The 10686-nt window shown below is 29.1% G+C and overlaps 2 protein-coding genes across 2 annotated transcripts in view; one reads left to right on the top strand and one right to left on the bottom strand.

Moving 5' to 3' along the window:
* LOC111636163 overlaps window positions 1-895 on the top strand; it is a 2536-nt gene extending 1641 nt beyond the window's left edge. The window contains exon 2 of the mRNA XM_023381357.1: window positions 24-895. Coding sequence (XP_023237125.1) covers window positions 24-334 — 311 coding nt within the window. The 3' untranslated portion in view covers window positions 335-895. The remainder of the gene's footprint in view (window positions 1-23) is intronic.
* Window positions 896-7306: 6411 nt separating this feature from the next.
* LOC111636162 (THAP domain-containing protein 5-like) lies at window positions 7307-10007 on the bottom strand. Its single transcript, XM_023381356.1, has 3 exons — window positions 9625-10007; window positions 9222-9478; window positions 7307-9025 (listed from the first exon to the last, which is right to left on the bottom strand). The coding sequence occupies exons 1-3, from the start codon at window positions 9693-9695 to the stop codon at window positions 8871-8873; spliced, it is 483 nt and encodes a 160-aa protein (XP_023237124.1). The 5' UTR covers window positions 9696-10007; the 3' UTR covers window positions 7307-8870.
* Window positions 10008-10686: the final 679 nt, after the last annotated feature.

Below are 10686 nucleotides of genomic sequence, written 5' to 3'. Positions count from 1 at the left end.
GATTGATGCCTATAAATCACAAGGCAAGTCAATAAGAGAAATTGCAGCATATATAAATCGTCCAAAATCAACTGTTGGTGATTATTTATCAAAAAGACGTGGCAAGGATGTACCAAAATTCAAGACAGGTCCAAAACCCAAGCTTACTCCTCGAGATTGTAGACAAATCATCAAGGTTTGCTCCACAAAACAAACATCAGTAAGAAAAATAAAACAAGAATTAGACTTGCCTTGTAGCAGCACAATAGTGTGGAGAGTTTTAAATAAATCTCCAATGTTAAAATTCAAGAAAAAAAGCTGTAATGCCACCACTTTCATTAAAGCACAAAAGTGACAGACTTGATTGGGCACAAAAACACATGACATGGTCCAAAGAATGGATTGAAGTTTTGTTCAGTTATGAAAAAAAATTCAACTTAGATGGTCCAGACGGTTGGAAGTATTATTGGCACGATTTAAGAACCGAAAAACAAATATTTTCAAAACGTCAAATGGGTGGGGATCAATAATGATGTGAGGTGCATTTGGATTCAATGGAACCACAGATTTAGCATTTATAACTCAAAGAATGAATTCAGAGACGTATCAAGGCATGCTTGAAGATCATTTATTGAAAGCTGGACCAAATATTTGTAGACCAAATTGATCTTTCAACAAGATAATGCCCCTGTGCATGCCTCTAAATCAACAAAAATTTGGTTTGAACGTAAAAATATTAATCTAATGACATGGCCTGCTAGAAGCCCGACGGAAAATATTTGGGGGATGAGGGTTCGTACAGTTTATGCCAATGGAAAGTAGTTTTCCACAATTCATGATTTGAAGGCAGCAATTTCAGATGCTTGGGATAAACTTAAGATTGAATTCCTTTAGAATCTAATTGAAACAATGCCTAATCGAGTATTTAATGTAATTAAGTTCATTAAATTGTAAGAAAACTTTGCAATTTGAAACCTGTCCAGATATATATGTAACAGTTTTTTGTACAAAATTTTCAAAAATAATATTTTCAGTGACAAAATGTTAATGTTTGAGTAAAATTCTTATTTTGCAGTGTGTAAACATCTAAACTCATGTTATTTTTAATAAAACATTTGTCACTTAATGCAGCAAATTTGGATTTCACTTTAATTTTTTTGTGTCCGTATAAATTTGAAACGCACCTTTTCCATCTGTTATGTATAACAGAGGGAAAGTATGGTGATGGTCAAAAAATGACCTCCCAAGATTTTTACATTTTTGGACTTGGCACCTTGAAACATCGAGAAATACAAAAAAATTTGTGGGTGATGTTAGTGTGTGTAGAGGGGTACAATTTTGTTTACCCTCTTTGAAGCATAATAACTCCTGTTTTTTGTCGAAAATTTCTGAAATTTTTGAAGGAGGTTTGTGTATTAGGGGATTGATGCTGTTAAATTTTGGTGATTAAAGATCAAGGGGTAGGGAGATAAAAGGGGTCATGTGTATCTCCAGTAGGGTCAGACTTGATGATGATTTTACTCATTATTAGCATTTATAATATTTTATAAAATCCATCCCTACCCTCAAAATTAAGCTTTTTGCCATTTTATAATGATTAAAGATATAAAAAGTTTTTAATAAAATATGATAACAGATGGTGCCATCAAAATTTTAAAAGTTGCCAGGAAAGTTAAGCAATTTGTTGCTGGATTTTTTTAAAAAAGCAATGCAAATCATTTTAAATGAACAAATTTATTTTTAAGTATTTCCAATAGTCATTACAAATGATTTCATTAAAATTTCTATTTTGGTTAAACACATAGATTAATTTAAAAGTTACATCTACCCAATTACATCATTTCTGAAATTTTAACCACTGATTTTAATTATCTAGAAGAGCATATAATTTTTAATATCTGTAAAATTACAAATTTTTTAAAATATATCTATCTATAAAATACCTATTTCATAAAAAGTCATTACTTTCTATTTATTATGAAAGTAATAAAATATAAGCCACAGTTAATTTTTTTAAATTGAAATTATTATTTTAATTTTGTAAAGCAGTAAAAAAGATGATTGACTGATAAAAATTAATGCAAATCATGAGAAATTGCCATGAATTTTTAACAGCTATAAGAATTTTACAAAAAATTATTCCATATGATACTTATAGTATTTTTTATAAAAACAAATATGAATTTACATGACAATGTGTTTAATTTTCTATATGTTGATACATTTTTAACTCAAGCTAAATATGATTTGGGATGCATAGTCAAAGTGAAATGAAGTGTTTAGTGCAGTACAAATTCATATGTAATCATAAAATCAAGTTTTAACTCAATAAGTAATATATTGATATATTAAAAATAAAAAATTTTAAAAAAGTTTTGAACTGCTGTAGTAGACATTCTTTAGAAACACGGAGAACAGTACACAAGATTTAAAATTATACTCAAAAAATATACATTAGTCAACTATTAGCTTTTATCTGGTATTGTAATTTGTTGAGTAATAGATTAAACTGAAATTTACACTGGATGTGAAAGGTATGAAACGTGACAAAGTAAAGAAATGTGAGTGTACATAACCTCGCAAAACGAATTGGAAATTTTTGTCATTCAATGGTAGTACACAACAGCTATGTGTGTTGGCAAGTGCAAGCCAATAAAAACATTATTCTATGTGCTGTAAGCTAGAACTTCTAGATAATAATAAAAACACCTTTCCCACTTTTTCTAGCAACTTTTAAATTAAACAAACTAAAGTTTTCAGCTATTTTGAATAGCCTTCATCAGGTTTAACATAATTTCAAATGTCAATTAGAACATCTGAATTCAAAATAGCTGAAAACATTAGTTTGTTTAAGTAAAAGTTGCTAGAAAAAATGAGAGAGGTGTTTTTAATATTAAAAACGTTCTCAAATAGAATTCTTGACTCGCAGCAGGAAAAAAATTTCATTCTGAAAATGATATTGTGTGTAATTTAACTTCAATAAACTTACACAACATAGTAAATAAAAAGAATGTTAAGGTGGTAACTACAGTATATATCCAAATTTTTAAAATGCCATTTATTGATAAGAGTGAGAAACTACAATTAGCAACCACACTTACCACTGCTTGCAGCGTAAACAAAATTTGCTTTGCTTGCTTCAGTTTCGCGTCCAGTGTAGATCTCATTTAATTCTAATTTCCTAACTTGTTAAAATATTTTCTCTGACAGTTTATATTCATACACCACAATTTATGTTTAGTAAATGTAATTTCAAGTTAATCTAATATTTGAAAAATTATTTGCTATTGTAAGATGTAATTGTTATTAAAAGAAGACCTTGGAATTAAAAATATTACGAAAGCATGACAACTGTCTCAAATGCATAGAAAATATTTCTTAAAATACAGGAATAATACATTATTCTTGTATTTTAAGAATATTTCTCTCATGTTTTTATCTGTGTAGATTCAATATGGATGATACATGTTTTGCATATCTATTTTTAAAATGATTTTAAGAAATGGAAGAAATGTTCATTAGTAAATAGAATTATTGTCAAATTAATTTTTTTAATATCAAAATTTAACATAGCAAGTTAATTTTAGAGTATTTAAAAAAACTTTTTTATATAACTTTGATCTTATCAAAATGGAAACATTAATAGAATTAGCTGTTTTTACTTTTCAAACTGTTCACAGATTATTTGGAAGTTATAAACAAAGATTTGAATATTTTTGTTTTTTCTTCCTCTATCTGTTTTTTAGAATTAAATATAAAGATGTAAATATATGCAATGTCATCTTCCATATTTGGTGAAAGATCTATTACTGATTTTTATTTTGTAAAATTTCAGACTTTTCATTGATTATACATATACAAAACACACAAAATATTTAAGTTAGATATTAGTAACTAGTGAAAAGAAAATATCAAAATATACACGAATACATTTTGTAATAATCATATTTCTTTGATTCTAAGATGCCATCAATTTCTAAAATACATCATAATCTTTCTTAACAGAGAAAAGTTTTAAAAACAGTACAAATCCCAGGAAATGTAGATAATGTTTAACTGCTCTAATTCATGCTCTTCTGCATAAATAAGAATGTGATAATGTTTAAAATGCAACGTTAAAAGGAATTTAAATTAAATGTTTATTAAACAGTATAGCCAGAAACAATATTGGGGCATAATGTGTTATCCACTCTACTTGCAAAGACTGTGAATATATGATGTCATCAATAGTTATAAAAAAAAAGCACATTGTATATAATTTTATTGTATATTTTGGGTCTTATCAATTTTGACAAAATTAATGGGTATAAGATAATTTTATTACTCCAAAATCGAGAGCAATTCTTATACTAACAAATTTACACGTTACAATTACCTTAAATAGGATAATACTGTTCAGTAAGAATTCTTAATTTTTAAAATAGTAAAAATTTTACAGAAACTTCTACTTGCATAGTTTTATATAGTGAGAAAGAACTGTGATTATACATACATACACATGCATAACAAACTCTGGTGGTCTTTTTAAAAGCATTGTTCATTTCTCAACTTGCAGGTTTGAATTTGATATAATTAGTTTTGCAGGCTGTAAGTCACTTGTCACTTTTATTGCTTACTGTTTTCAGTTGGTAGGAAAGGCAAAAAATGTTCATCAATTTTTAACTAAAATAATCTTAATAATCCATGAATCTTGACATTTATCTTGCCAAATAATTGAATTATTTAGTCACACGAGTCTTATTAAGCAAGAGGTGAATGAAGGTTTGTGTAAATCAAATGTAACCACGTTCTTGACAATTTCAACAAAATATTTCTGTAATAATTACAAATTTTAAGAAAATCATTGCAGAAATGTGAGTTTTATTTGTCATTTTACTCAAATGATGTATTTAATAGAAAATAAATACTTGCCTGAATAATGCTAATTTAATAGAATTTTTTCTATTAACCACACAGTATAAAATATTTATCTGTACACATATTCTAAATATTAACTTGAATACATGCAGTATTGTAATATAGTGCCAATGTAAATAATTACCATAAAACAAGAAAATTATTAAAATGTAAGTGTGAAAATTTATTTAGATTCAAAATTATACAAATTAAGATTGGTATAGTTTTTATAATTAAATAATTTAAGAACTTTAAGATTTTAATTAATATGTACAAATATATATCTCCTCTGTTAAATAACAGAAAATTTTTTTGCTGCAAAAGATTTATTTACATGTATTTTAGTCAATGTAAATTAATATTGTGTATATACAAGCATGTGTATAGCAAGTTTATTAAATAAAAATACATTTCGATTACTAATTAATAAAATTTATTTTTTTTTATGAAATTGATCTTGTGTGTTTGTTTATATTAAGAATTAAAATGAGAATTTTCTTTACAGTTTTAAATCTACAAATTTGTAATAAAATGTACAAAGTGGCCACAGAATTTCTACCCATGTGTCCTGTCCTGGGCCATTGAGAGGTTTGTATTGTATAGGGCCTGGGATAGAGCGAGTCCCTTTAGCCTTTTGAACAAGTGAAATACTTTGCTTTTTGTTAATAACGTTGTCTTAAAGATTTTTTTTTTCTATTAATAAAAACAACAATAATTGGGTTCCTACTCCTGTAAATTTTCTCTGAGCCTGGAAAAATTTCCAGTTCCCCTCCCTCTTGATGGCCCTGTACTGGACAGCTGGTTACAGAATATCTGGACACAAATTCAAGGGCTGCAAACTCATTCAAAAATAACCAAAAAACTTATCACTTTAAAGACTTCCTTCCAATCATCAGCATCAACTGTGTATGTGTATATATGATGACGTTGATATACATGGTGTGGACAGTCCCTATATTCTCCATGCTTTAAAACTGGTCCACTGCATTGGAGTGCATCTAAATGGCTGGGGTGGCAATTAATCGGTGAGGTGACATCAGAATCTCACCAGTTAATTGGTGGGTAACATGATGTCAGTTTCCCTTCTTTTAGGCATCTGCTTAGCACCTCTATACTATGGACAACCCTTTTATATTCTTATAAAAAATTAAATAATTTTGTGTATTGTAAATTTATAGTTTTACTGTTTACAATAGACAAGAGTCAGATTTCTTTCATTTTGTGTGTCACACTGTAATCCTTAATGACGATAGCAAATTCAAACACAAATGAGAACAATGTAGACCTATTTCCGATTTTAAAAATGCAGCAGCACAGTATGTATGTACTGTATAGAATTAGACATTACAGAAATGTAAGAATACAAAACCTACAGTAGATATATTGGTTCTAAACTTTTGGTTATGACTAACTTAAAATAAAATTTAAAACTAAATCTACTAAATAAAATATAACAATTAAAAATTACTTTATTTAATTACTTCTGAACTGTACACAATGTATGCATTTCCATGTGGTACATTGCTCTGCAGTCCCAGTCAATACCATAGTTTGATGCTTTTTTGCCATAATTAACTTTTCAACACTATAAAACAACCAGAGAAAAGTTACGCTGCAATGGATGAAAATTCAAATACCTAACTAGTTGCAACATGTGATGCATTGGTTGGTTGGCATACAAATGTTAGTGTACATCCCAACTGGCAGGAGCACTCTAGCAGTTTAACCTGATTTTCCTGTTACTATTCACTCCATGCTAACACCATTTAAGCAACAGTTTTTGTGCAGATAAAATTATTGTGAATCAAAGGACTGTTTTTATTTTATTTTAACAAAAACTTTAACATTTGTTAATAATTTTTGTCCTGTTTTTTCAAGATTAGGAGTAGGCCACCCTTAAAACATAGCTAAATCATACGATGAGGCATTTGTCATCAAAGTTTCAACATTCTGTTTTAATTACAAGTGGATGAAATTTGAAGACATACAAAGCAAGTTTAATATGTGGAATTTCTGTAAAAGTAAAATTTATATCAGAATCTTTTAATTGTATACTTTAGATATTTCAATAATTGAAGTTTAGTTAGGAAATTAGTCAATAAGATTTTCAGGATATCATAGCCAATATTTCTCTAGAAAAAGCATTTTGATTAGCAAAAATGTAAAATTTTAGTATTTAAATATATCTTTAAAAAAAGCTTGATGATAAACAACAAACAGAAAATAAAATATGCATTTGAAAAAATCCAGCAACAAGTTGCATAACTAATGAGCTAGAATATTCTGCATAGTGTGGCTGTAGCAATGTCACATTTAAAGAAAATTGAACACACATCAGTCAAGGGGTCATGCCATTTGTGTGTTGTGTAAAGGAGTCCAAAGGAAAGGAAGAGTTTTAAAAGAAAATAAATTTCTCAATTTAACTGTTCAACACAATTTAATAAATATTAAATAATGCACATTATTTACATGTATTTTACATATCGTACATATACAAAGTATTTTACATGTCTTTCTGATTATAAGTCTTATTTTATTTAAAGGACAATAAGTTTGGTATATATTTGCCTAACATGTTTTCCTCTTTTCTCCAAAGACATAATTACATAAATGCTGCATTTTACAATTAAAATAATTCTTGAAAAGTTTTACAGGAAAAACATAATGGCTTTCTTCCCCAAATTCTGTTGCTGTGAGCAGACGATTGAAATTCACAAACAAGCATCCCATTAGTATGCGAAAAGAAACTTCCAAAAACTCAATACGATTAATTTTTTTGATAACCTGCATAATTATACTTCCTGCCATATACTGAACAACATTCTCAGAATACATTTGAAGACTCACACTGTGGTATATAAATCACAATCAAAGTACATTGTGCTAACATTTTCAGATATTGCTTGTATATTAATAGCTGGTGCAAGTATCTCTACATTACATGCAAATTGTAATGTAGGACCTTTCAATTTGTGCTATTAAACAATTTCTATAAGCATTCCTGAACTGAACAGCATTTGCTTTGATCACATTTCCTCCTTTATTATGAATATACTGGAGGAAAACAACTCTAAATGGTCTTGGCTTGTTCTGTGAGTCAACATCTAAAACAGCTCTGAATTTTCCTCCTGTACATACATTTCAGAAAATTATTTTAAACTTATTAAATTCTAAATAACACCATACATTGCCATTTTTCTAATTGACAGTATACAGGAGTTCCATCCAAAAGTTTTACATTTTTGAAATGATTAACATATTCATTAATTCTATTGCCCCTTGAAACTGGTGATTTGGCTCCTTTGCCCATAGGATGACAATAATTAAGTAAATCAAATGCTATATCTACCATTTTTATGAATTTAAATATTGTTTCACACCTATTAAATTCTTTTAAACCTAATATTTTACAGAAAATCATAGCATTAACAACTGAATTACTAAGGTTTTGAGCTACTGAAGCTTTAATTGTCACCATAGACTGTTTTGTATGTCACCCAATTGATAAAGACCAGTAAGGCCAAATGCATTTTGGAATAAGTTAATTAAATAGCCTGTTCATTAGTCATGTAACTAACTAGTTTTTGTAATTAAATAATACAGGCAAGAAGCTTTTTAATGTAATTCATTTTTTTGTATTTGAAAATTAATGTGCTTCCTTCTAATTTTGTTTGCTGCATGCAAACCTTTCTTTTATTGCAAGTTTACAAGTTCACTAAAGTATTCCCATTTAATTCCAGATGACCATCCACTGACATCACCCATTGACAAAGACTCCTCAGGCGAGGAATTCTCAAACTTTATAAGATATCTGTATTCCCTAACAGAATGCAACATCTGTATAAACTTTCTTATTTGCCACAAACACTCAATCACTTTACTTTCATCCCAAAGTTCCGAAAGTCCTTTCAAAATTGAATCATTGCACCGTTTAATCCATCAGACACCAAATTGCACAATCTTTCACAGTCTGGCTACTATACTTTTTCAGTTTTCTATACTATTCTTTTCCTGACTAACCTGTCATTCACTTTTTTAAGTTTTCTTGGACTTGGTACTGTATTGGTACTTGGTACTTGGACATGGTAGGAATTGTACTGTCTATCAAGACAGTAATTGTGATCATTTATCTCATGAGACCCACTAGACACTGAAAAAGAATATTATAATAAATGAAACTTATATTTTATTTTTACCATACTATAAACAAAGTGCAATACTTTTCTTTCATTATACACAGTAATAAATGAAAGTAAATTTATTACTGTGTATGCAGTAATAAATTTAATGCAATAAACAGAAAGGACTCTCACAATAAATTCATTGTGCTGTTTCTAAAAGCTTACTGTGTGTCGAAGTACTGTCTTCCAAAGCTCGTTTCCTGGATAGTGATCTTAAGGTATGTTTTATTTTTAAACGCTTAGAAAAAGAAAACAGAGTCGGTACAGCCTTAGCCAAACGGCGTTTTCGACCATTACTGTCATAAAGATATTTCACTTCGAAATGGGCCGAGCACAGATAGCTCGCTTTAGTTGGATACCACTTGTAACGTCTCATGTTGCTTACCCATTGTTTAGTAAGTTCTTTGTCTCTCAGAGGAAATCTGTAATTGTTAAAAAATTGATAACATTAAGTTCTTATATATGAAATTACAAACTCGTAAAATTTATTTTTAACATCAGATTTGAAAGACATAATTAGACAATCTTTCCATGTTCTTAATATACACATAATTACATACATACTTACTTGAAATATGATATATTTGTCGTTTGATTACTTCTGTTGGTACAGTTATATGCTGAACATACAGCAGGCATATTTCTTTTTTCTATCTCAAGATGTCAATTGTCGATTTAAACAATTTTATCCTATAAAAACATATCTTATACCAAGTTGTCAGTTTTTCTTCATAGTAATAATCTAGAAACGAAGCAAGAAAGAAAGGGGGAAAAAACTAGAATAATCTATTTTTTACAAACACTAATCCAGAAATATATCTAAGTGACAATCCTATCCAACATGTGGTACAGACTTCGATGTTTTGACTTAAAATAAAATGGCGGTCGATAGTACCCGTCGTTGCCGCCACGAGCGCTACTGTAGCCACTATATAGAAATTCTAGCTCGTGTGTAATTTTTCCAGCAAAAAAAAAAATTAAATTAAATTGTGGTGGCGCCATCTGTTATATAAATAATTTTAAATAAATAAAATCTCATAGTATTAATTTTTACAAAACGGGGAAAAGCTTAATTTTCGGGGATAGAGATGAGTTTTATTTAAAAAATAAAAAATCGTAAATGCTAATAAAGAATGAAATCGTCATTAACTCCGATCATACTTGGGATATTACACATGACTCCCTCGACCTTTAACCTCCAAAATTTAATAGCATCAATGCCCCTAATATACAAACCTCCACACAAAATTTCAGAAATTTTTGACAAAAGGCAAAGGAGTTATTAAGCTTCGAAGTGGATGAACGGCTCCGTAACGCTGGCGCAGAAAACTCCGCCGAATTTTTTTGCATTTCTCCAAGTCCCCGAGTCCAAAAATATAAACATTTTGGGGTGGGTCATTCTCTGACCGATCGACATACTTTCTCTCGGTTATTTATAACAGAGCCGGGAAAATAAAAATCGAAAAGATTTGTTTTATATCTTCACCCATGGCTGCCAACGCATTTTGTGATGGCGCTAGTTAATGTAAACAATATGGCTACTAATCGAGGATAACACGTGTGCATATCTTTTAAACTTTATATTAAACGATGGTTCGATATTGCTCTGTACCCCAGAGCAAATATAAAA

The sequence above is a fragment of the Centruroides sculpturatus genome, unplaced genomic scaffold, assembly GCF_000671375.1.
Source record: "Centruroides sculpturatus isolate CEXI.00-Female unplaced genomic scaffold, Cexi_2.0 scaffold208, whole genome shotgun sequence".
Taxonomy (NCBI): Eukaryota; Metazoa; Arthropoda; class Arachnida; order Scorpiones; family Buthidae; genus Centruroides; species Centruroides sculpturatus.
The sequence above is the reverse complement of the archived record's forward strand: the minus strand, read 5'-3'. Positions and strand labels throughout refer to the sequence as shown.

Bases quoted from the DNA above. Each gene is read 5' to 3' on its own strand.
- LOC111636162 (XM_023381356.1), bottom strand. From the start codon at position 9,695: ATGCCTGCTGTATGTTCAGCATATAACTGTACCAACAGAAGTAATCAA. The intron at 9,479-9,624 runs GTAAGTATGTAT...TAACAATTACAG, and splicing joins ACAAATATATCATATTTCAA to ATTTCCTCTGAGAGACAAAG. The intron at 9,026-9,221 runs GTAAGCTTTTAG...ATTCTTTTTCAG, and splicing joins AGACAGTACTTCGACACACA to TGTCTAGTGGGTCTCATGAG.